Source organism: Pogona vitticeps, chromosome 5 (assembly GCF_051106095.1).
Source record: "Pogona vitticeps strain Pit_001003342236 chromosome 5, PviZW2.1, whole genome shotgun sequence".
Taxonomy (NCBI): Eukaryota; Metazoa; Chordata; class Lepidosauria; order Squamata; family Agamidae; genus Pogona; species Pogona vitticeps.
In genome coordinates this window covers 109113894-109139545 of record NC_135787.1, presented here as the reverse complement: position 1 = coordinate 109139545, position 25652 = coordinate 109113894, and the positions used below count along the sequence as shown (strand labels likewise).

At 41.0% G+C, this 25652-nt stretch overlaps 1 protein-coding gene across 5 annotated transcripts in view; it reads right to left on the bottom strand.

Moving 5' to 3' along the window:
• The window catches only part of ITPR2 (inositol 1,4,5-trisphosphate receptor type 2), a 257494-nt gene that overhangs the window by 159854 nt on the left and 71988 nt on the right, over positions 1 to 25652 (bottom strand). For all 5 annotated transcript variants that reach the window (XM_073000779.2, XM_073000781.2, XM_073000780.2 and 2 more), the window contains exons 11-23: positions 23864 to 24015; positions 22519 to 22618; positions 21890 to 22050; positions 20513 to 20654; positions 19721 to 19882; positions 17618 to 17790; positions 17016 to 17135; positions 16730 to 16915; positions 14211 to 14462; positions 13274 to 13418; positions 11625 to 11775; positions 1682 to 1875; positions 184 to 316 (exon numbers count right to left, since the gene is read on the bottom strand). In XM_073000779.2, coding sequence (XP_072856880.2) covers positions 184 to 316; positions 1682 to 1875; positions 11625 to 11775; positions 13274 to 13418; positions 14211 to 14462; positions 16730 to 16915; positions 17016 to 17135; positions 17618 to 17790; positions 19721 to 19882; positions 20513 to 20654; positions 21890 to 22050; positions 22519 to 22618; positions 23864 to 24015 — 2071 coding nt within the window. The remainder of the gene's footprint in view (positions 1 to 183; positions 317 to 1681; positions 1876 to 11624; positions 11776 to 13273; positions 13419 to 14210; positions 14463 to 16729; positions 16916 to 17015; positions 17136 to 17617; positions 17791 to 19720; positions 19883 to 20512; positions 20655 to 21889; positions 22051 to 22518; positions 22619 to 23863; positions 24016 to 25652) is intronic.

Genomic DNA, 25652 nt, shown 5'->3' with positions numbered 1-25652 from the left:
CATTTTCCACACTTAAAGTAGCCAGAACAATTTGAGAGTTCCTCTCACAACATTAATAGTCGCAACTTCAAGTTTCTGAAAATGTTTAAACTAGAAGGTAAATCTACATTCATGTTTGATTTCAGCACTTAACTTTGACAATTATCTTTGCTGTTTTGAATTATTCTGTTTTAGCAAGCATACCTGAGGTGACAGATGGTGACTCAGGTGGAGAAGATACAGAACTATCAGCATTTTCACCAGTCTCTCCAAATTCCTTCTTGTAAATAGATAGCATGTAGGATATTCTGTAGTCAAGCCGAACACTAAGAATAAACTACAAGGAAAAAGAATGACATACCTTGAGCATTTTTGAGGATTTTCAGAACATTTGGGGGGGTCAAAATTTTATTATTTATTTATTATTTATTTTTAAAAAATTACCCCACCTTTCTCCTTGCAAGCAAAATTATTGACACACTGACACACAAGGACCAGTGATCAATGCACACAAAAGACCAGTTAACAACACCCATCAATCACAGTGAAAGATCATCTCTCCTCCTTATCACAACAATACACCCACAACAAAAAACATGCTGATCACCATAATCACCCAATCTCCAGAAAAGGACAAAAGCTGATTCCATAGCTATAAATACTCAACTATCCAACAAACTGCACCAGAGCACAAACAGAGTTCTTACTCCTGTCCTCTGAAGATGCCGGCCACAGAGACTGGCGAAACGTTAGGAAGAAAAACCTTAAGAACACGGCCAAACAGCCCGGAAAACCCACAACAACACTGAGACATATTTAATAGAAAATGTTTACTTTTCACAAGTAATTATTTAATTTGACATGTTTTAAAAATATTATCTTACCAATACTGCAATATTTATTTAACTGTTGCTGTATCACTGAACTGGCAAAGCCCTCAGAGAGGTTTATGAAACAAAACCAGCCCATCAAATCACAAACTTTGCAGTTAAAAACAAATGATCTGAAATGGTCTCATCTTGTAAAAATATTAGAATGCTAGATGTCAGCAACAAAGATGAACAACAAAATGAAACACAAAGATAAAAATCAAGCTGTGAATGCCAGCTGAAGAATGAAGTTCTTCACAAAGCACCTGAATGCTATATTAATGAGGATGACTGGTGAGTTCTCTTGGGAAGCAATTCCTCAATCACTCCTAAAATGCTCTTTCTAAGTTAAGCACCTGGCACACCATGGTAGGCAGCAGACCCCACAAAAGACTGTTTAAAATGATCTTAATAACTAGGCAGAAATATATCAGAAAAGGCTCTTTTTCAGATAGATTCATATACTAAGCCATTTAGGAATTTAAAAATTAGCAAAACAAAAATAACCTGCTGGATAAGGCCTGGACATTGTGCATCAAATGGCAGCAGCAATTTGTTTTTTATTCATCTCCATGTTAAGTCAAAACCCTTTCCTATAGCTCAAACAGTGAGTCAATCATGAACTTTCATGGGAAAAAACACTACACTTCAGGGTGTTATGTCTATAAAGCTCATATTAAAGGGTTCCCGCTTCCCCTTCTATGCTCCCCCACAGTACTCTCCTTCCATGTTTCTCCTTTGCCACCAAAAAACTCCACATTGCAGAATCCGTAACAACAATTGTTACTTATTGTGGATTTCTCAGATTTAAAGATTTGGAAGGGAAAAATTACCTGTAAAATCTCAATGATTTTTAACTTGGTGTCCATCACAGTGACATCTTCACTCTCAACAATACTGGCCTGTTTGCTTGGATGGACATTTTGTGGGACATCAGGTACAGAAATAGGAAAGATAGAACCTCTGCTGAGAACCATTTGAGTCATCATTTCTCCCACACCATGAATGGTCCTCATAACGTTGTTTCCTATGCATAAGCAATATAAAAATAGGAACCAGTTACTTTCATAAACAATAGGCACCTTGGAGATTATATGACTCATGAAGCAGAATTTCCATTAAAAGCACAGAAATATGTAATAGAAGCTGAAATTCTGTTATGTAAGCTACATGTAAGACTCATGATGTAATCAACGGCATTGAGGGGGCAAGTTCTTATCCCTGCCACTGAGAAAAGCACCTTGGTGGTTCAGAACCTGTGGGTGGTGGTGAAGAGAATTGGAAATATTTTATTCCCAAAAAAAATCACTACAGCTGATAATGTCATCAGTCTTACACGGGGGTCGGAATACCAGCCAATATATCAAGTTCATCTATAGAAGATGAAATGATCATATTTCCTTGTCTGTCTTGCTGGTTTTGTTAAATCAAAACTTCTCTTTGCCTCACTAACTGGTCTACTACCTAATTCTTCCAGGATGGAAAGCATTTCCATACCAAGGCTCTAAATTTTGTTTAATTTAGTTGCATTCCAAACATACAACACTGTTGAACTGTGTTTCAATATAACAGTATATTCAGTTTTTAATTATATGTTTTTAAACCATCTGAAGTCCCAAGATTAAGATAAAGGTGGGTGATAAAATGAATAAATGGACGGACTCAACAAATGCGCAACATTCTGTTGCTGCTGCTATGACCACAACTGCTGTTGTTGCAAAACTCAGCCGATGACATTACACAAGCAATGAACACCACAGTATAAATATTATGGCATGAAGCTCCAAAGCCCTTCAGTAAGAATGGTAGTTTTGCTGAGAGGAATCCTAAATTGTGAATTTTTTAAAAAGTTCATCACCGTTTAGTCGTTTAGTCGTGTCCAACTCTTCGTGACCCCATGGACCAGAGCACACCAGGCCCTCCTATCTTCCACTGCCTCCTGTAGTTGTGTCAAATTCATGTTGGTTGCTTCACAGACACTGTCCAGCCATCTCATCCTCTGTCGTCCCCTTCTCCTCTTCCCATCACACTTTCCTAACATCAAGGTCTTTTCCAAGGAGTCTTCTCTTCTCATGAGATGGCCAAAGTACTGGAGCCTCAGCTCCAGGATCTGTCCTTCCAGTGAGCACTCAGGGTTGATTTCCTTTAGAATTGATAGGTTTGTTCTCCTTGCAGTCCAGGGGACTCTCAAGAGCCTTTTTTGTAGATTGGTTACTTATACTAAAAAGTTAGTATAAGTAACCAATTTACAAAAAAGGCGATAAATCCATCCCCCAGAATTATGGCCCAATCAGCTTACTGGACATCAGCTCCAAGCTTTATACCCACCTTCTTTCCCAGAAGCTGAGTAAATGGATGGAGGAAAATAATATCCTTCACCAGGAACAAGCAGGCTCTAGGAAGGGACATAGCACAGTAGATCAAATCTACGTGCTACATCATCTTGTGTGCAAATATATCACCAGGCCATTCAAATGGCTGTTCACAGCTTTTATTGACTTCTCCTCTGCATTTGACACAATCACTAGAAACCGCTTGTGGGATAAGCTCACAGAGACCAACACTGATAAGAGACTCCTAACTCTAATACAAGAACTATACTCCAACACAACGTTGAGCGTAAGGATTAGTACAGATGGAAGGCTGACAGAGGAAATTCATGCTAATAAAGGGGTAAAACTTTTATATTAATAATATTGTAACAGCTTTAAACCATCCAGACCACTTCCCCCCCTCAATTGGGAACTATAAGATTGCAAGTCTCATATATGCTGATGACATTGTCCTATTATCCATGAACAAAAAGGGACTGAAACGAAGCCTAAATAAGCTCCAAGAGTTTAGCCACCTAGAGTAACTAAAAATAAATTACACAAAATCTAAAGTGATTATTTTTGGAAAGCATCCCCCCAAGGTTAGCTGGACTATAGGCAAAAACAAAATAGAACAAGTCCAGAGCTTCAAATACCTGGGAGTGCATTTCGATGAGAAAAACTGCTGGAAATCCCAGATACAGAGCAGGAAAATATCAGTTCAGAAATCTAGCCATGCTCTGGTCAAATTTTTTCATTCTAAAGGTGGCAAACTTGTAACCCCAGCTTTAAAAGTATTTTCAGGGAGGGTCATCTCCCAAATGCTTTATGGAATTGAGATCTGGGGTATGAATCAGAACAACCTTCACCATCTTGAAGTAGGACAGAACAAATTTTTGAGGCACATCCTCGCGGTACCCCAGGGGACCCCAGCAGTTTTTCTCAGAACAGAGATAGGTATGGTGTCCATTAAAGCCAGGGCAATGCTAGCTATACTCTGTTATTATAAGAGGGTGATGGATATGCCCGACCAACGTCTACCTAAACGTTGCATGGTACAGCAATGGAAGAGTGGTGGCTGGGCAACCTCAGTTCAAGCCCTACTAAAATCTAAATCCCTCTCTAGAGATATTTTTGTTTTTTATGGGGTTAAAAGAATGTTGAGGGATTGGCTCTATAAATTGGATAATGACCAGGACCTGGCCTTAATCCACTCTTCTGGTTTTTCTCACTGGTACCATCTGTTGAAAACAAAACACTCAAGGGTGCAATATTTACACACACTTACTTTTGCCTCCTTGAGAACTGCTTTCACAGAACTCCGCTTCCAAACCATGCCAACTTCTGTCTTAGATGGCAGGTATATGAATGTCCCTAAACATCTAAGGTTGTGTATCTGCGGAGCAGGTGAGATTGAGGATGTTCTCCATTACTGTATCTACTTTACTGTCAGCTATATCAGAACCCCGGAGAAAAGCTCCTGGGTAACATTTTGGCTGCTCTGCAGGAGGAAAGCCCTCAGTTAAAGGTGGTCAGGTTACTCTTGGACTGTGACCCTTATGTTACACATAGAACAGCGCAGTTCGCAAAAGCGGCCAGAAATGTTCGAGCTAATTTTCTGAAAACCATTGCAATCAATTGTGTGGGAGATTCTCAGATATGAAGGTTCTCTTATTATTTTATATGTCCTTGATTCTATCATGATTTTATTTGATTATATCTGTATTTTAAAGAATTGTGACGGCTTTTAGCTAATACAATAAACTTGAACTGACAAATAATATAAGTAACGCAAAGCAACATATTTCCATAATGAATATGTGTATGATAAAAAATGTCTAAATCCACTATTTTTATATATTCTTTGGTGTCTGGTAGCAAACTCTTCTTCTATCATATATATCGTGAAGTCACACAATAACAATGGAGTAATTAATACTCATGAAATACACAGGAAGACCCAGAGGTAGAACCACACATAAACAGGTTTCAATGTTTCCAGCCTGTAGGCCTGTCCACAGTGTTTAAAATAATGTTTCCATGGTGACAGCAACATCATAAATCTGAAGTCATACTGTAGATCCTTGTGTCTAAACCTGTAAACACTGAACAGGTCAAGGTAATTCTGAACAAAATTAAATGCATAGATCTAAAGAGAAAAAGAGCTGGGCTGATGAACACTTTTAAAGCTGCTTTGGGTCTTTTTAAGGAGAAATTAATAAATAAAAATAAGTAAAATATTAAATAAAACTGTACAAGTGGAATTCCATGCACAGCTACTGCACGCTGCAAAGAAAGGAAAGTGGTCCAGTCCCTCCCCCCCCCATGAATGCATTCAGCCCAATGTTATTATACAGAACCTGTGAAGATTCACAGCTTCTGTACAGATTCTTAAATTTTTAATCAGAATTTATCCCCAATTTGTATCGTAAACCTTAGTGGGGGGGGGGAGTGCACACATCTTTGCAGCTCTAAACAACAGCACATGAATCTAATTTTCATTACAGTCAAATGTCAAGTCTGTTTTTGGCACAGAGTCTACCACAATCCTCCTGCGAAATGGCTTATGTCTGGAGTAAGGCAGAGGAATATGATCCTGGTGGCTCTCCTTGATTCTTCAGCATCTTTTGATACTACAGATTATGGCATAGATTTTTTTTGGGGGGGGGGGGAACTGTCTGAGTTTGGAGTAGGCTGTAGTGTGCCCTAAAAATCTGCTCCTACTTGGAAAGTCAGCTCCAGAAGAGGTTGACCCTTCACTTTACATTCCACAGTTGTTGTTCTTACACCCTGTGCTACTGTAAGATGTTTATGAAACCTCTGAGGAGAGCCATCCACTTCAAGAGTGCATTGCCATAAGTACACTGATAAGATGGAGCTTCACTTTTCATTTTTATCTCCAGCAAGTAAGGCGGTAGATGAGCTGAAGTAGTGCCAAGGGGTGAATGGATAAATTGAGACCCAGTCCAGTCAAGCCTGAGGTGCTATTCTGGGTGCTTTTTCCAAATGGATGAGTAGAGTTTAACCTGTCTAGATGGGGTTACATTACCAATGAAAAATTGAGCTCATAGTTGGGCAGGTTCTTCTTCTACTATTACTACTGCCCCTTTCAAGCACAGGTGACCCTAGTTAACCTCCCTGGCACAGAATGGCTTCTGGGATGGCCCAACTTCATCACTATGTGTATAGCAATAACCTAGGCTCAAGTGTCCTACTCAGCGGTCCCCAACCTTGTTAACTCCACGGATTGGTTGGGGAAGGCAGGGCACCCGAGCGCTCACGCACATGTGTGAAGGAGCGGGCGCTCACTTGTGCGGGTGCGCGCACTTGTGTGCATGCACAAAGAAGTGGATGAGCACTCACACACACGTGTGAAGGGTGGGGGTGCTCGGAGGACACTCATGCACACTCACTAAGGTGTGGGGCACTCGCGCATGCACAAAGGGGCTGTGTGAAGGGTGGGGGTGCTCCGGGGACACTCGCGCACTCACGAAGGTGTGGGGCACTCGCGCATGCACAAAGGGGCTGTGTCAGGGGCAGGACTGTGTGCGGGGGGGGGGAGATTTGTCTCCACAGACCAGTCCAGCCCAGGCCACAGACCGACACCAGGCCGTGGACCATTGACCCCTGTCCTACATTCTAGAAATGTCTGTGTTAGATTACTACAATGCTTCATTTTTATATTATTATGGGTTGGGTGGTTGGCAAGCTTACATTGGAAACTGCCCAATGTAGTGGCACAACACTAGATAGGAAGTATAAGATAAGAAAGAAAGAAAGAAAGAAAGAAAGAAAGAAAGAAAGAAAGAAAGAAAGAAAGAAAGAAAGAAAGAAAGAAAGAAAGAAAGAAAGAAAGAAAGAAAGAAAGAAAGAAAGAAGAAGTTATATGGTGGGCTGACTTTGAAAACTGCTCAGAAAATACTAGTGCAAAAGTGGTAGCTAAGTTGATTCAATTCTTCCAAAAAAAACCTGCAGTTTATGAATGTGGGATATTGCGTTTCTGTACCCACAATTCAAAAACCTAGAAAATGGCCTGATAACTCTACATAATATCATTGCCAGCAGGAAAAAGATGCCAAGCTTTATACAGCAAAGGGCAGCCTGAATGTTGACAACACCAATGACAGCAGTCAAGATGGTCTACTCCATAGGATACCCTCTGCTTCTCACACCCATTCACAAAGTGACACCGCACAAGAGAAAATCCCAGAAGCTAATGTCTTTTTTCATCAGTTAACCACTTCTCACTCAAACACAAAACAATTGTCAGGATTATTTTTCAACAATTGGGAATGGTGGTGAGCAGGAGAAGAACACTTCTTCCACCATTTCTTTGGTTCTTGGCACTATCATGCAAATTTTTGGCACATTTCTTTTGCTTCCAGGTACTTTCATGCATGTGATGATTTTTAAGTGGCTGATTTTTAAATACTGAACTTACACAAAGCAATTATCTATATATAGTCAGGAGAATTATATTTTATATTGGCTGATATATGGTCACTTAGCATAGTAAGTCACTACTAGAGTAGGCTCACTGAATTAGTGGGGATTTGGTGAGTCAACATCTTTGCAATTTTCATTGATTCAATGGGCCCATTCTAGTTGCAACTTACTGTGCTCAACAACAGGTTTTCAGACCTTGCTTTCTAACTCTTTTTGTACTGTGATTTGAAGATACCTTGTCTTTATCAGAAAAATGTGTCCAATGTAAATAACAGTTACAACAAAACTTTCAAAGCATGTAATGCAGCATCAGAGAGAGTAGTTATTTAGGGCAGGCAGCATACGAAACAAGTCTAAATCCCTAATTTTTTTTTAAGATTGCAGACTATAAATAAGGAAGAAACTTCAAAGATCCCTGTAGTTCCCACCTAATTAAGCATGTAGACTATTCCTAGACATTTTTACTTGCAAATAAGTGTTCACTACCCACAACTGTAGAAAGACTACAAACAAATGTAGAAGATTCCAGCTCATAATTCTACCATTCTGTGTCATTCTATTGTTCAATATACTTCTTTACCTACTGCTGGAACTCAATAAGTGTTAATTAGCTGTAATTATAGTCCCTTTCCCCAATGTACAGTAAAAATGAAAAGAGTGAGTTTGCTGTAGATGATGATAGTAATTTAAACTGACAGAAGATTGGCAGGTATTATAGTCAGAGAAAGGGGAGCTGATATATTTTTGAAAGGCACGCCCTCTTTCATTTTGTCTCATTTTGGATGTTTAATTTTCCCCTTCAATATTAATTTCTGTCACAAAAAAACTGGAAAATATAGTCTCATTTAACTTGGCACAATTCGTAACACCTCCACCATGAGCTGAAGCTCAAAGATATATACACTTCTCCCTTCAACAACACTTGAGTTGGGGTGCTGAACCCACATATAGTTCAAAATTTGTGTACAACTCTTATATTTCCAAAAATGTAACTACAAAGCATAAACAGTTTATTAACACACATACAGATGCACAGAGAGACCTCCCACCGTGTCCCAGCACTCTCTCCGGCCACCATGTGGTGATCCCATGCCAGGAGAGTGGGCTGGCTGGGCCACTGCTGAAGGACCAGGGACTCCCATGCTAACAACATCAGGGGTCAGTAATTCCAAGATCCACCTTTCTCAGGCCACTTCCTGAAGACATGTAGCAGCACAGTATTTATAGGCTATTTATTGGGGTGGGGGAATCCATGTACACCAAAACCGTACTGCTCAGACCCATGCAATTCAAGGGAGAAGTGTACTGGGCACCTTTTTTTGACTTACGTTAGATCTAGTTTTACCCAGCACAAAAAAACAGACATGCTGAGGGGACACTGGCAAAAAGTCTTCACCAGGCTTAACTCCACAAACAGCTTTGAGGGAAGCAATCATTAAAAAACCTCTGAAGTCTCCAGATTAGACTTAAATCTGAGCCAGAGTCATCTTCCCAGTTTCAATCTTGATTTATTTATTTATTTAACTAACAGTGTTTCTTTTCACAGATAGCAGTAAATCCATTCCATATATAATACCTCCACAGCCACAGCTTCATCCGTGAGAAATAAAGAGCAGTGTATCTGAAGAGGGTTTCAACAATTATCCTTTGTCAAGAATTTACCTTTGCTTTTTTGGGGTTGATTGATCAATCTTAACAGAGTCTCTGCCATGACATCTTTGGAGATCATTACCAAGGGAGTGCATGTGTTCATCTATTGTTCTGCCAGGCAAAGGTCAACTGGCAAGGCCTGCTAATTGGGGAAGTTACTGCAGCTAGCATTCCTGTGAGAACTTGAACATATGCTTGGAGGAATGGCAAGTAAATCTTTATTCTGTTTATTGCGATTTGCCAATTGTTCTTCTCCAAAATTCAGTGAAAGTAAAATAACTATCAGTCAGATATAACTTTCTCTCTCTTTTGTTTATTTTATTTCACTTTCACTTGCTGAACTATTTAACCATAATAATTATACTGGGGACGCCATATTCATCCACTTACTTACCTATTACTTACTTACTTACCTACTTACTTAGTTACTTACTTATTTATATACCACCTCATTAGTGCATTTTTAAAATACAGTGGTCTTCCTGACTTCTGAGCAACTGTCCATGGTTCTGCTAACTGCTTGCTTTTTAATCTAAACAAGTATTTTCTTCAGTAACATAACCCAGAAGTATAATTTAAGTGGTTTCATTCTGTTTCTCTCCGTCTCCGTCTCTCCTTTTTTCTCTCCCTCTCTCCTTCTCTCTGTCTCTCTCTCTCTGTAGAGGTGTGTGTGTGTGTGTGCATATCATGTGATTTGACGTACAACAGATAGGATCTGCAGAGAGTCCATAATTTACAGCAATCCACCTCTAAAGGTTATGCTGTTTGCATAACTGTGCAAGAAGATTTCAGCCAATGTTATCTAACTTTAAGGTTAAGATTTTCCAAAGCTGGAAGACACAATGATGATCTTTTCCCAGCTAGATAACCTTATTTTAGTTCAATCATTCTGCAAGCTTCCCTCCAGTAACAGCACGCTTAGGGTGGCACACAGTTTCATTTAATTTAATTAAACATATCTTGGGATAAAGGCAAAGCCATGAGGGGAAACTGGGGCTAGAGCCTCCACATGTCTATTTTCTCCTATAGAATCCCTGAATCTCTAATTGCCTTTGGCAATACTTAAACTCTGTAGATCCCTCACTGCTCTCTTTTTCAATTAAGTTAGCGATTCGGCACACCTCTTGGTGCCACACAGGAGGCCATAACCCAGTGACTATAATTTCCATTTGCACAGATAGTTAGAACCTGCCCTTTAGTCACAAAATGGGAATTTGAGAAAGGCCCTTAGTGTGCTATGTTTTAATAATTTTTAAAAAATCAAATGCTCACTGAGCTGGCATCATGGACTCATACTATGTGATTTGCCAAGAGATAACTGTATAATTTTTGCAGCCTAGATACTCTAGGATGAACTGCTGGCTAGCTCAGTGGTTTAGGGACCTGGGTTGGGATTCCCCCCTATGCCTCCCTGACAAGGGCTGGACCCTTCAATCCACAGGGTCCCTTCCAGCTCTGCAGTTCTAAGATGATAATCAATTAATTATAATTACTACTGCATAAACATCTATCGATTGCCCTTTATTTCTTAGTTCCACTTAATATCTGGTATCTCCTGGGAGACAAAGGCAGCTCATGGCCCAAGCTGGGGGAGCTCACCCCAGATTTTCAGGGTGAGGCACCCACCTGCTCAGTTCAAAGGTTGCCTCTGCTGAGAAACAACCTCTGCAAAGCTTCAAAGTCACTAGTTATTTCTTATATGCCTTGCTGTGGAATATCGAGAAAGAGGCTGCGCGATCTTTAACGTGATCCTAACTAATAGAGAAGAGTTGGCTCCACTGGTTGGGAAATTCTGGAAGACTTTTGTCCAAAAGGGCAACTTTCTAAGCTCTAAAAATTGTTTCAGTGCTTGCTTCTCTTTCACTTCTGCTTCTTCTTGAAACTGTTTTTCCTCTCCTTTGCCCTCACATTAAACATAGCTAGCTGTGAGCAAATGAGAGAAGGGCAAAGAACAATAAGAACATAGATGAATATCTCTGAAAACAGAAGACTTTTAAAAATACTTACAGAGAAGGAAACACAAAACAAGATAAGGCTTTTGGGTTTAGTGCTCACGTTGAGGTCAACAGGGCGACATGAAAACATGGTACCAAAGATCAAAAGACAGAGTATGTTCCCATATGGAAGATCTCTCAATAAATGAGGGAACAGCGGAAATCACTAGTAACTCCAGTTCTGCTTACTATTCTGTGTAGTCCAGCTGAAATCAGTGGAATGTACATGTAAATATACTTGGCATTTCAGTCATGATTACTGAACATCAAGTGACATTTCTCCAGATCTTCAAGTATGGAGACTGGTAGTCACTGAGAAATAATAAGCATGGCATTGTGTGCTTCTACACATTTTCTGCTGTTTTCCCACTTACCTCCATCCTGAAATTTGCTTAATCTTTCAAGATAAGATGACATGGGCATTTGTACGATGTCAAGAATAGCCAGCAGTGTTCTCGTCAGCCTGAGTAGCTCGCTGAAACTATAAAAGCCAAAGTAGATCAGATTGCGAGCCAGATGGACTACCTAAAGGGAAGGGAAAAGAAGAAGAAATATGAAGAGTGAGAAAATACCTGAATGCAGCACTAATGATGGATTCACATGCATGCATTCCTAAAATAAAGCAAAGTAAATTTCTTAGATGTCTTCAGGATATTGTGAAATTAATTCAAGCAATTGACCGAGCCTAAAACACATTGTCCCTGTATGCTACCATGAAGAAAAGCCCTTGCTGCACAGTGTCTAGTGAGACTGTGTGCCTGTTTCCAATTAGAAATATTCTCTGGCTCTATAATATCCTTTCTAAGGTGTGAGCAGAAATGTACACCTTAGGTTGTAGATATGGTTGCCTCATCCATTTGTACAAAAGCACTATTCATAAAACTCTTAGAACCCAAACCAGCTATTTTTTTCCCAAGGTGTTCATTCAGAATGCCTTCCCACCCCTAGGAAAGAAAATTAACCGGTTTGGATTCTGAGAGTTTTAATCTAAAAAGAAAACGTTTCTAAGCTCTCTCCAATACAAATCCCACTGAAGCCCACTTCTGCTTTCTGTTATATGTTGTCCATACGCTTGCAAGCATATATTCACTGGCATGGCTATGTTTCTCTACGCTTGTATAGAATCAGAAGTGCACACAGCTCATCTGTTAATGCTATGTAAGCAACTTTGGTCACTGAAATATGGTTTTAAAGACTGGATAATCATCATAGTAACATCTGCAATATTTGATACCCAGTTTCAGCAGGAGTTTGTAAGGTTAGCATCCAGATATTCTCCAGGAACAAGGAAAAACATTGCACATTCTCCAAGGTATAACACATTATCTCAGAGGCAAAGGATAAGAAGAAGACCACTGTGGTTCCCCACACTGTTCGAGTAACACACTGAACCAGACCACTGTAACAATACTAGCAGAAATCAGAATTACTTCAAAAAGTTATTATGCAGATTATTTCTCAAGTGGAAAACATCATCTGGAATGGTGAAGGGACAGAGAACAATGGCTAAATTAGCTGACACTCTGCTGCTGCTCCTTAACTGGAAACATATAGTGGTGCCCCGCATGACGACGATAATCCGTCCCATTGAAATTGCTGTTTAGCGAAATTGTCATCATGCAAAATCCATTTCCCCATTGGATTGCATTGAAACCCGGTTTAATGGATTCCAATGGGGAAAATACCTCATCGTCCAGCGAAGATCACCCATAGGGAAGCCATTTTGCGAGCGCCGATCAGCTGTAAAAATGGATGTCCTGCGAAGCATGGGTCCGGAAAACACAGGGCAGCCATTTTGTGAAGCCAATGATTAGCTGTAAAAATTGTCATCTTGCGAACAAACGGTTCGCGAAGCATGGACCTAATCAACGTCCAGCGAAAATCCCCCATTGGAATGACTGTTTTGTGAAATGCTATAGCGATCGCAAAAAGTCATCATTATGCGAATTTGTCATTTAGCGGGGTTGTTGTCCTGCGAGGTACCACTGTACATCCAGTCTCATTCATGATGACACAAAAGTACCTCAAAAGTGAGCTTATTCTTCTCTTTGTCTCCAAAAGGAAAGGGCTGATTTACAACTTCTTTTAAGTATTCTTCTACAAACTCCATTGTCAAAGCAAATTTCCTCTTCATGTCATTCCGTGATGAATCTGTGAAAGAATCATACCTACAAAGCAAGAGCATATGTAAACACTGAAAGAATGGAATATAATAGGAGCCAGGAGATGTTTGATCCATTTTTGATGAATTACCAAGGTAGATGTTTGACGCAAAGAGAAGATTGTTGGCATCTCTTATGGACTTGTTAAACTACACACTTCTGAGAAATTTGGAAAATAAGTATTATCCTGAGCATCCATTCAAACATCACCATAAAATCTATCATTTTAACTGATTACCACTTTGCTATCTTAATCTAAATAGAACTAACTCAGTAATACTAGATCAATGTTAAGTCACTGTTTGATGTACTTTAGAAACATTGCGCCTATCACAAAATAAATGCCCTAGCTCTGAAGGAATGCGTATATGCAAAGATTACTCAAGAGATCCATAGAATATTGTATGATCTCAACATTTTAAAACTGACTGAATTAGAACAAATGACTTAGAATCATAGAACAAGAAGGGCACTGAGTCAATTCTGATGGGGTATAAACGAGGAACTATTCCATATATCCAACATTTCTTTCATTCACAAAGCAAAAAGTTTGGATAAAAGCCCATCATATTAGGGTAGCCACTCACACTCATGAACTACATTCAGCCATTGGCTGTTCTCAAGGCAGCCTTAAAAACCAGTTCACATGGTGGGCATTCACTCATCTTGCAGCAGTGAATTCTGAATTATACCTAATGAAACCCTTCCCTCCCCCCCCCCCAAAGAAAGACTATGTGTTTTGTTTCATTTCACTTAGTAATCAATGAATGACTTGGCTGGTTTCAAAATATAACTTACTCATGGATAGTGATCTTGACAGGAATTTCAGTCCACAGCCTGGCATACTTCACAGGCACCACTGTCTCCTGAGGATCTCTGTCCACATGCATATGCAACATGAGGCGGCAGAAAGAGGCACGCAGGTCATAAGGCAGGCTTTCATCTGACATGCAGCGCAGGATCAGATCTACTGAGAGCTGGGTAGAAATCTGGTTTATGGCTAAATATTGACGGTCCAAGCACATCCTTGCAAACAGGTTCAATTGATACCTTAGGACAGGAACAAGACACAATTATTTCCATTCTGCTTTTGGTTCCCAAGAACTTGATTGCTTGCTTGATCAGCAAATAACTGATGGCCATTACATAACTCCATCAGCCACATTATCTATGACACAGCCTTCACTGATCACAATGAGCACTGATTTTATTCAAATATTGCTCCCCTAGATCCCAGTGGAACAATGCTGGACAGGGGACATTTTTCTCAAAGGGGCAATTTTTCTACTGACACTGAATCAGAGTTTGGTAATGTTACAATCAGGTAATTCTCAGACAGTCCAGGGATGGGGATGGGTGGGGTGTAACTGTTCCAAACTGTATACTGAAGGGCATCCATAATTCATACAGTAGGACTGCAGTATCTGTGGGAGATCAGTTCCAAGGGCCCCCCCGCCCCGCCCCCATGGATGCTGAAAAGCACTGGTACAGAAACCTGGTACAGTGGTGCCTCGTACAACGAGTGCCCCGATTAATGATGAATTCGCATAGCGATGGCATTTTTGCCATCGCTTTTGCGATCGTATACCGATGTTGCCTATGGGGAAAAATCGCTTTGCGATGTTTTCCCCATAGGCACCATTTTCCCCCAGCTGAGCGGCGGGAGCCTCCGAAGGAGTGCTCCCACAGCTCAGCTGGGGGAAAATGCCTGCGGTGGCCTCGGAAGGACCCTTCCGAAGGGTCCTTCCGAGGCCACCGCTGGGATTCCCCTTCCCCGCGGCCGGCTTCCCCGGCCATGGTCGGACTCTCAGGAGTCCGACCATGCATGGGGTAGCCTGCTGCGGGTCGGATCCAAGCCGCGGGGAGAGGGCGGGGGGATCCAGATGGATCCCACCACCCTCCCCCCGTGGCCTGAGGAGGGTGGGAGCCATGGCCGGACCCCCGCGGCCTGAGGAGGGTGGGAGGCATGGCCGGACTCTTTGGCAGCCACCGCGGCTCGGATTCGAGCCGCGGCGGCTGCCAAAGAGTCCGGCCATGCCTCCCACCCACCACCCACCTCCTGAGGCTTGAGAAGGGTGGGAGGCATGGCCGGACTCCTCGGCAGCCACCGCGGCTCGGATCGGATGGGTAACCGGCGGCGGGTGGGATCCAAGCCCGGGATGCCTGAAAGGCATCCGGATCACCCCACCCTCCCACCCTCCTCTCGCGGCTTGGATCCGAGCCGCTGCGGTTACCCCAGCCATGGCTGGACTTCCGATCTCCCCCCCCACACCGAGCGGCTTCTCCCGCTGCTCCCGATGGTGGTGGGGGGAGATCGGATCGGCTTCTCCCTTTCTTCTCCACAGCCCGGCTCCTCCCAAAGGGCTGCCCCGAAGTTGCTTGCAGCAGCGGAGGAGGTGCCCGGTGGAGGAGAAGGCAGGAGCCGATCTGTCATTTCTCCTCCACCGGGCACCTCTTCCGCTGCTGCAAGCACAGTCGGGGCAGTCCTTTGGGAGAAGCCGGGCTGTGGAGAAGAAAGGCAGAAGCCCATCCGATCTCCCCCCCCTCCACACCGGGCAGCTTCTCCCGCTGCTCCCGATGGTTGGGAGGGGAGATCAGATCGGCTTCTGCCTTTCTTCGGAGCAGCCCGGCTCCTCCCAAAGGGCTGCCCCGAAGTTGCTTGCAGCAGCGGAAGAGGTGCCCGGTGGAGGAGAAATGACAGATCGGCTCCTGCCTTCTCCTCCACCGGGCACCTCCTCCGCTGCTGCAAGCACAGTCGGGGCAGCCCTTTGGGAGAAGCCAGGTGGTGGGGGAGAAGGCAGGAGCCAATGCCATCTTCCCCCCCTCCTCCGAGGCTTCTCCCAAAGGGCTGCGCCCGATAGTGGGGGAGAAAACCGGATAATCCGTTCCTATTGGAACGGATTATCCGGTTTTCAATGCATCTCTATGGGAAAACACGTTTCACTTAACGATGTTTTCCCATAGCGATGTTTTTTTTGGAACCAATTAACCTCGCTATGCGAGGCACCACTGTATATAGTATAGTCTGTGTTTCTATCTAGTAGCTGGCACTGGTAATACATGTTGGAAACACTTTTTTTGGCAGGGGGTTATTTAATATTTTCAGGCTGAGGATAACTGAAACCACAGGTACTGATTCCACAGATCCCACAGCCCTGCTATATATATATTATTATGGGCTGTCCAATGCTTGGATCCATCCAGGAAACCACAATGATCTGATGAGTATAAGGGGACTATCTCTAAAGAGAATGCTCCTAAGCTATAATGATGTCCTCTGGAATTTCTCACTTTTCAGTGAAAAGAAAATGCTTTACCTGTAGTATGTGAGGACTTCTAAATCGGCTTTGGTGCCCTCCTTAGCTTCTTGAGCAAGATGCCTGATGGCTTTACCATGAGGTTCCTTGTTGCTGTCAATCCAGTAAAGCCAAACTTCTTCTTCGTCCATATCATCGGAGAGAGTGGGGCAATCCAAAGGGTTGTCCATTTGCATTGAAACCAGCCTTAAAACAAGCAGTTCACACTGTATCTAGCAACTGTCTAAATCAAGGACCCTGAGTGAGGCGATGTACAATGATGAAATGGAGATCTCAGTTCACTTACTTTGTCTGAATGAGAATGTCAGCATTCCCTGGGCTCAGCATATATTTACAAATAAGTTCCTGAGTGACTGGGATTGCAGTGGTGTTAGAAACACACAGATCTGACAGATAGTCCAAAAACCTTGAGATAAGAAATTAATTAAGAAGAAAAGGAGATGTGTCACACTATAGGATTTTACAGAAAAGAATCAACACAATGGTTATCAATAACTTCCCTTATCCCTGAAATACTGACTCTGTGATTATTGTTAAAATGATTTTGTGGCTAAGGTCCAGCAGGGTGCTTCTGCGGAAGGAACAACTTCCATCGGAAGAAATAAGAACAGTGATGATCTCTGTCCTCCCTTGGGTGCCCTTAAGATCAGTTCCAGAAAGCTGGGAAACTCCCTGGAGCCAGCTTGCGAGTGGCATACAGGGCGACAGGGGCAGAGAAGGGACAGAAAGTTCAGTTGTGCCAGCAACTGAATACTAGCTTGAACCTGGCTTTGGAGCCATCGTGATAATTCTGCCCAGGCCTACAAGTTCATTGGTGCAAGTCCCCAAATAAAATGATGCTCAGTGTAATAAATAAAGAAAGAAAGAAAGAAACAGGCTGCTTCAAACCTTGGCTCTCGATTTCTCCTCAGTAAATTCACAAATGTCTCTATTTCTTTAGCTGTGATATGTTTCTCTAGTAGTTTTCTGTTGTTGTGCAACAAAGCTGTGATAGTGTCTTCTGCCAAGATATCATAGCCAATTTGGGACTGCATGACGCAGAAGTTCTTAGCGATGTATTCCTGGAAGAAAATCCCAGGGTGGTCTGTCAAACAGCTTGAAAGACTGAAGGCATCACACTCTCTCCCCACCTGTTTTTTGTTTCTTTTTCTTTTTTGTTTTGTACTAGACTTGTTAGACTAGGAGATAAAAGATTGCTGTTTCTTTCTTCACGTTACTAGACATTTGCTTCACGTCTCTGGATTTTATTCAGTTTCTCTCATGCTTTTTCTCAAAGGCCTGAGGCAGGCAATGAGACTTAAAAATAACAACCCATCATAAAAGCAAAATGGCCTAATCAATTTCACTTAATGCTTGCCTGATTAATTTTCACCACACAAAAGACCAGGATAAAGATGAAAATTTTGCTCTGGAATCTAGACAGATTTTTAAGAGGGGCCTGTTTCAGAAGTGGAGGGAGCCAACAGGAATGATGCCCCACAATTGCAGGAGGACACACCTTACGGCATGCATATGTCCCCTGCCTGATTTTGTGGTCCATAAATCTCCCCTTGAAATTTGGTTTTTTTGTTGTTCAGAACAAGAAAAGTCTACAACAAACTTTTGCTGTTTGAAATTGGCACATAAAATGAGCAAAGTGTTCTTGCTTGACCTCAGCAATCATAGCAGCACAAAGGACAAGACAAAACAGAAGGAGAACTTCAAAGTTATGCAAGACCGAAGCCACTGAAGATTAAAAACACATAAATAAAACCTTTATACTAAGGATTTTTAATATGAAAAACTACACCTAAGAGTGTGCCCAGAAGTAAATTTAGAGTAAGCACAGATGCTTGAGTCATCTCTCAGTGATGAAGATTAAAACACTCTCCTTGTTCCCCAAAACACCTTGTCTGGTCAGCATACTGTTAACTCTGATATACCGGTAAATACAGCTTCCCTGTCAAGGATGCCCTGGCATGACCCACGAGTTTCACTTTTGCAAGCTCTGGAAAATGAACATCCCCAGGTAGATTTTAAAACACCCCTTGTCATGGACTGGATGTTATTTCATAGGAGTGGTGGGATTTTTCCAGAAGATGTGTCCGGATGGCGACATCTCAGTTGACTGCTCTTGGAGGCAAATCAATAAGCAAGGAGGATCTGGGCCATTCTCTCAGATGATCATGGAGCCCTTCTTTTAAAGTGGAGGTCTCTCTGCTATTGTGAGGTAAAAGTGTCTCCACCCTTTTGTCCCTCTACTGGCTTCTATTTGGTTAAAGATGTCAGCAATATAAAGACAAACTGACCAATCAGTAGGAAATATGTCTTTGGGTGTTGGACACACAGGAAAATAGGCTACTTCTTTAAACTATGGCTGAAATCCTGTTACTTAGCATAGTAAGTCACAACTAGCACAGCCCCACTGAATCAGTCAGGATTTCATGCGTCAGCTCCTCCATATGTTCCACTGATTCAAAGGCATTTCTCTAGTTGTGACTTCATACACTAAGTAATAGGATTTCGGCTTATGCTCACTTTTCTTGTTGTTCTCCTGACAGAGGAAGAATGCTATCATGGCTATACTGATTTTGGATGAAGCACCTCACAACAGCAATGCTACATTGCATCCAAACTTTAATCTTGGGTTTCAGGGGCCTGACCTGTAGACTGCCCCATCGCCGTGCTAACATCCATACATTAATTCCACCTGCAGTTTATTAACTTCAGGTAACTACTTGTGCTACTGAACTACCAGACGGCCTTTCAACTCTGCAGTCTCACATTACTCTATTCAAAGTATTTAAATTCAGTCAATGTTCATGGAATTGGTATTTTTTAGCCTGAGTATTTAGCTTCCATACTCCGGCATCACCTTCTTGTCAAAGTCGTTCCATTGGATTCTATGAATGCACGCCCGAGGACCTATGCACTGTATTTTTGCACGCCCAAGGACCTACGCACTGTATTTTGTTATGCTTAACCATACAAAGAAACAAAAGGCCAACCAACCTGATTTTTTCTGTAGTCCTGCTGGGAATGCCGGAGGATTCTATAGCAAAGCCTCAGCATGTATTTGTATGGTGCATATCTCTGGTCACCCAGATCTTCAAGTCTCAGCATGGCTCCTTCTCCTGCTTTGTCTTTAAATGGAGTTTTTAAGATTCCAAATATCTGTATAGACACATAGACATCCAGGAATAAACATCACTAGTAGCAGTGTGATATTAATGTCAGACGTTGGTAAAACAAACAAAAAAAGTGTCTATACATGTTATTGCTGGGAACTTAATGCTTGCCTGATTCAGTTTGACTGAATGAAAAGAAAAATATTTACCAAGTTTGCATCATTTAAGAAATCTGGGAATGGAAGATAAGAAAAAGAATACCAGAAGATATGTCTAAGTTTGCAACCTAAAGGAGCAGTTATATCATCAGTTTTAATGAGGAAATGTCACTGCAAAAAAATTCATCAGCATATGAAACAGAGAGCAATGCTTGCATTTAGACAAGCAACAAGGAGAAAATACCATTGCAGAAATAAATGAGGCCAATATGGTGCCATTATTTACATTTGTCCTAAACAATTTTCATTATATCCCTAGAAAGCTCCCCTTTGCTACATTTCTGAAATGCACCTGTAGCTTTTAACAAGGAAAATAGCAACCTTTCTCCATATTTTGCAGAATATGAATGTGTTGTGCTGTCTTTAGAAAGATATATGGAGAAAAACAATCCACGAAGGTAAATCATTTTTGTACAAAAGAACATGTTCCATATACAACATTACCATTAGTTACATACCTGTGCCAATATATTTTGTTCCCTCATTAATTTCTGCCTTTCTCGGTTCGGCTTAAGGACTACCACATCCAAAACTTCTTGGCCATTATTGGGCACATCAGCAACAAAGAAAATGAGATCTTCCAATAGTTTGGTTACAAACCTAAGTTGAGTTTGAAGAAGTGTGGTATAGTGAATAATAATGAATAATATCTTCCACATAAGCTTTGACCTTTACTTCTACCTGATCCAATATAACAATTGGTATTTTTCTGGTTTGTGGTCATTACTGATGAAAAAAAAAATCTGGATCTTTTAATACACAATGCAGACTAACACAATATTTAGCAACTCTTGCATCCTTAAAAACAAGAATTGAGAAAGTTGTAGGCACACTTTAGCTAAACACAGTTGTAATGCAAAACAATGGTTTATGAATATAGCCTCCTTTGACACTGTCCATTATTACCTGAGAATGGCAGTCTGAAAAAGAAAAGATAGCCAATTTCATCTAACCCCAATCCTTGTCACATACGTACTTAGCTGTATGACCTTTTAAATGGTCTCAGGACTGGCGTTAATGTTCCCAGGGATTTTAGGAAATCTTTTGTTCATAAGCATGTATTTCTCATGTCGATCCTTGTTTTATACCTGTATACCCTGCCTTTTGCTTATGAAAATAAGCCCCATTATCACTATTTTGTGAATTCTGTAGCATAATTTTAGACATCCATTTCCCACCAATCTGCACCCCTATAACTTATCCTCAGTCTTGCCTGCTGTGTCTGGATTATAAAGATTAGAGGGGCTCCTGAGGAGAGACAGAAATATGTCAAACAGAGAATGGTGGCAGCTATTCTTCCTAAGCAGTACTTGTCAAAATTAATACTTGAAATGTTTGTCTATCCACACACAATGTTAAAGAACATTTCCTCAAAGAGACATAATGGAAAGCTGTCTGCACCTAAGAGTAGAAGTGAAAACACTGAGCTTCCTCTTCTTGATCATGTGAAAGGCGAGGGGAAGAATATACTTTTTCACAGAATCCTAAGCTACTGTACATTTTAGTGTTGCATCCACATATGGTCAACAAGAAACTGTACGTACATGGGCTGGGCTTGGAAATTCGGATAACTCTTCTCTAACCCAATAAACACAAATTTACAAATATATAATAAGTTGAGACTGCCAATTTTTTAAAAAATTAAAAATGTGAAAAATAGTCTGCAACATTTTGGCCACCATAATTGTACTGACAAATAATTATGGCCAATAACATCTGCCTTACGAGTATAGAAATCTTTTTTGAAATTATATATGAACAATAAGTGTTTGCTTCATAGCATTCTAGCATGGAAGGGAGTGAGGAAAGCTAAGAGGTAAGGAAGGACCACTAACCTTCTTTCATTTTGTGTTATGGATCCATTCTCCAGCTTTTTAACTGTTGACGCTAATACTTTGTTGGCATCATTTGCAAAATCTAGATCTCTAACTTCAGACAGAGGAACAGATACAATAGCAAATGCTTCCTTGTCTTCTTTTGTCTGGCATGTTCCAATCTACAGTATTTGGGGTTGGGATGGGGAGGACAAAATCACTGTTTCATTTATTTACTTCTGTTAGTCATCTTACAGATCACATCCCTCAGGGAGATATACAAGAAAAATAAATAAATAAATAAACACATATATACTAATATCATTGTATCATATGTAACATATGAATATAAACTGATAGAATAATGAGCTAAACACAACAAACTATTAAAAGCATCACAGGCTAAAACAAGTGTCATCAGAAAATCTAAAACAACAGAGATGGTATCACTTAAGCATACAACACAGCAGCAGAAATATACTGTAAAACCATTAAAAAAGACAGAGAGAACAGAAAGGTCTTTGCTGCCAGAAAGATAAACTACATAAATACCTGGCAGGTTTCTTTGCAGGAGGTATTCCATAACACTAAGATTATTAATGAAAATAATTTGCTATGTGTAAATTAAGTTTATCACTTGGTGCATTTACCTTTAACATCACAGGCCTTTCTTCATCTTTGTCTATCGGAATATTGGTACTGGTGACCCATGTGTTGGTGCAAAGGTGTCTCAGTCGAACATACGAATTCCTTAAGGAAAATAAATGAAAACAACCTTTCCAAAGAAAGTAACCTTAAATCCTTTGAATATAAAGTACTCTACAAAGTTTACCACAAGCTGCAGTCATGTACCTGTACACTATTTTGTTTATTTATTTTATTTTTAAAAAATATTTTACCCCACTTTTCTCCTCAAAAGGACCCGGGGCAGGTGGCTATCTATGGAAAAAATGACCTATAGTTACTTTCAGAACCATCCTGCTTACAACCCAGTGACATAACTGTTTTAGTTTCTTAGGGCCATTACTCTATTTGAGAGAGAAAAACACAACAGTCTTGCTGCATCTTAAGGCCTAACACAAGTTTTATTTGGAAGAAGCTCTTGTGGACTGCAGCTTTCTTCACTGGATATAACAAGCTTTCATATTTATCTGTTAGAAAGAGGAGACTGTAGTTATTCCCAAATGTATACATTGTGCATTTGAACCTCCATGGAGAACACCAGTCACATGATAAGCTTGTTGTGGACATAAGGGTGCATACCTAGCAAACCTATAGATGTATGAAGGGAATTTGTGGTAAATTGAGATGTTTGATTTGCATATATTGCTACCTGAGCCTTCCTCTAACTTTTTTACTGTAAACTATATGACGAGAAAAATGAATTGTGATCTATTATTCAATCGAAGACAACTAAGCAAGAGAGATAAAGTCCCTGCAAGTTATCACTTCTTCTAAACCCACAGGTGACAGTGGTCCAAGCTAAGGGAGGGACACTTCATCCTGAAATGTGAGGTTGAGGTGGCCCCTCCCACACCACACACTACCCTTACTTGCACCCATTTGGCTCTTATTGTCCCACTGTCATGTTTCAGTGGTTTAGTCTGAGGTAAATACCATGTGCCTTTGTCTCCCCTTTCCCCTGCCACACACAGGGAGAGCAAAGGATCTGAGTTTTCGGGCACAGAGTGAGATGGTGCAATGAACTGTGTTGTGCCAATACTGTTGTACTACATGTTATGGTTAATCTCTCAACCATTACCAACCACTGGCCACTATAGGAGACTGCAACAGAGGGAAACGGGGTGGGAAGCAGGGACAAATCAGCAACTCCCCATGAACTACTTTGTAGTTTTGCTGTTTTCTCCCCTTTTCCTTTTGCATTATGTCTTTTTATTAAAAAATTGCAAGTCTGTAGGAACAAGACTATACACAAATACAAGTTCCTATACATATGTACATCTAAATGTACCATCCTGTATATAAAGCAAGTACCTTGGAACCAGGCAGTCAGCTCGCTGAAGAGTAGTGGCATCCAGTTCAAAAAGAGAGGCAATGTCATTTCCATGTGGCACCGACACCAAAGTGTACATAATCTTCTCCCCTGCCAGTCGTTTCTTCTTTGAAGAGAGAAGGTCACTGTCTCTCTGCCAAGGACAAACAAGGATTATTTGGTTTATGCAGGATCCCACTGTAAGTCTTGAACTGATTTTTAATTAGGTTGTTACAATGGTGGTAACCTATGGACCAGACAAGACAAAGGGGCTCCCAAGTAGTTGAAATGCAGATCAGGGAATAGGGGATCATCCTAGGCTGAATGGGAAAAGTCTTCCTTGAAGATAAATGTTCACAGTTTTAATAGTAATAGCCAGGTGGGCAGAGTATTTGCACTGTGAAAGTGTGCCAGTGTGCCAGCTACACCTGTTCCAAGAGATGTCTGGTCTGACTACGGTGACACATGCCTTAGTTACAACCTGTTTGAATTTCTATAACATGTTCTATGTGGGGCTGCCTTTGAAGACTGTTTGACGTCTTCAAATGGTCCAAAATGCTATAGCTGGGTAGCTAACTAGCACCAGTTATACAGAGCATGTAATACCCCTGTTACAGAACCTCCACTGGCTACTTATCCTGTTCCAGACACAATTTCAAAGTGCTAGCTATAATCTTTAAAGTCCTATGCATCGTGGATCCAGACTGTTTGAAAGACCCTTTCCATCATTGTAAGCCTCCCCAAACTCTAAGATCTTCGGGAGAGGCTCTTTACGTAGTCCTGCCACCTTCAGAAGAATCCTTGGTGGGGCAATGAGAGAGGGTCCTTTAGGTGGCCACATCCAGAATATGTAACTCCTTGCTTCAGGAGGCTAGATTGGCCATTTCCCTGACGTTCTTCTGCCAACATACAGAAACCTTCCTTGGGCAAGTCTTTAGCAGCTAACTCATCACTGAGGACAAAGACTTTTGAGGATGTACTGCACCCTTCTGTGAATAATCGGCAGTTATTTTAACTGATTTTTTTTAAAAAAAAAAAATGCTTCCCGCAGCAATCTGTTTTTAACACTGAAAAGTAATTTAATTAGGTCTTAATATTTATAATACAATATTTTAACTCTCCTTGTTTGTTTTTAATTATACTGTAAGCCACCTTGACTCCCAGTTTCCTCTCATGTCTGAGGAAATGGACTTGTCTATGAAAGCTCACATTAAAATATAGCAGTTAAGTCTTTAAGGTGCCACAACATTTTCATCTTCTTTACTTTTGATTTTGATTTTCTTTTTGCCTGATATGCAAGCACAGACAAACACAAGTACCTCTTCTAAAATTACAACTGTGGCTAGGATATGTGTGCCATTTATAACAGCCCTGGACTACAAACTGCTGCATTACGATATATGAAAAACTGGGAAGCCCCTATTATAATTCTCAGTTAGATGCAAAAAGTCCCATTTTAGATAATGAAAATAGAGAATGAAAGTCATAAGCTAGATAACACGAGTTGATAAATGCAGGCAAAGTAGGTCTTGTAGCACAGTCTACCTGAATGGTAGAACTTCATATTACTGGGGAGGGGGAAGAATGATAAGATCCAGTGCTCCCTAAGATATAGTACTATTACAACTGTATATAGAAAGATGGCATGTCAAGATGACAACCGCATCTCCCCATCAGAAACCTGAAATGGTACTGTCCTCTTAGTTTCTCTGCACATGTAACCAGTTCCATAATATGGTGCAAGAGTACACCAGATGATACAAAATCAATCCCTTAAAATGCAAGCTACAA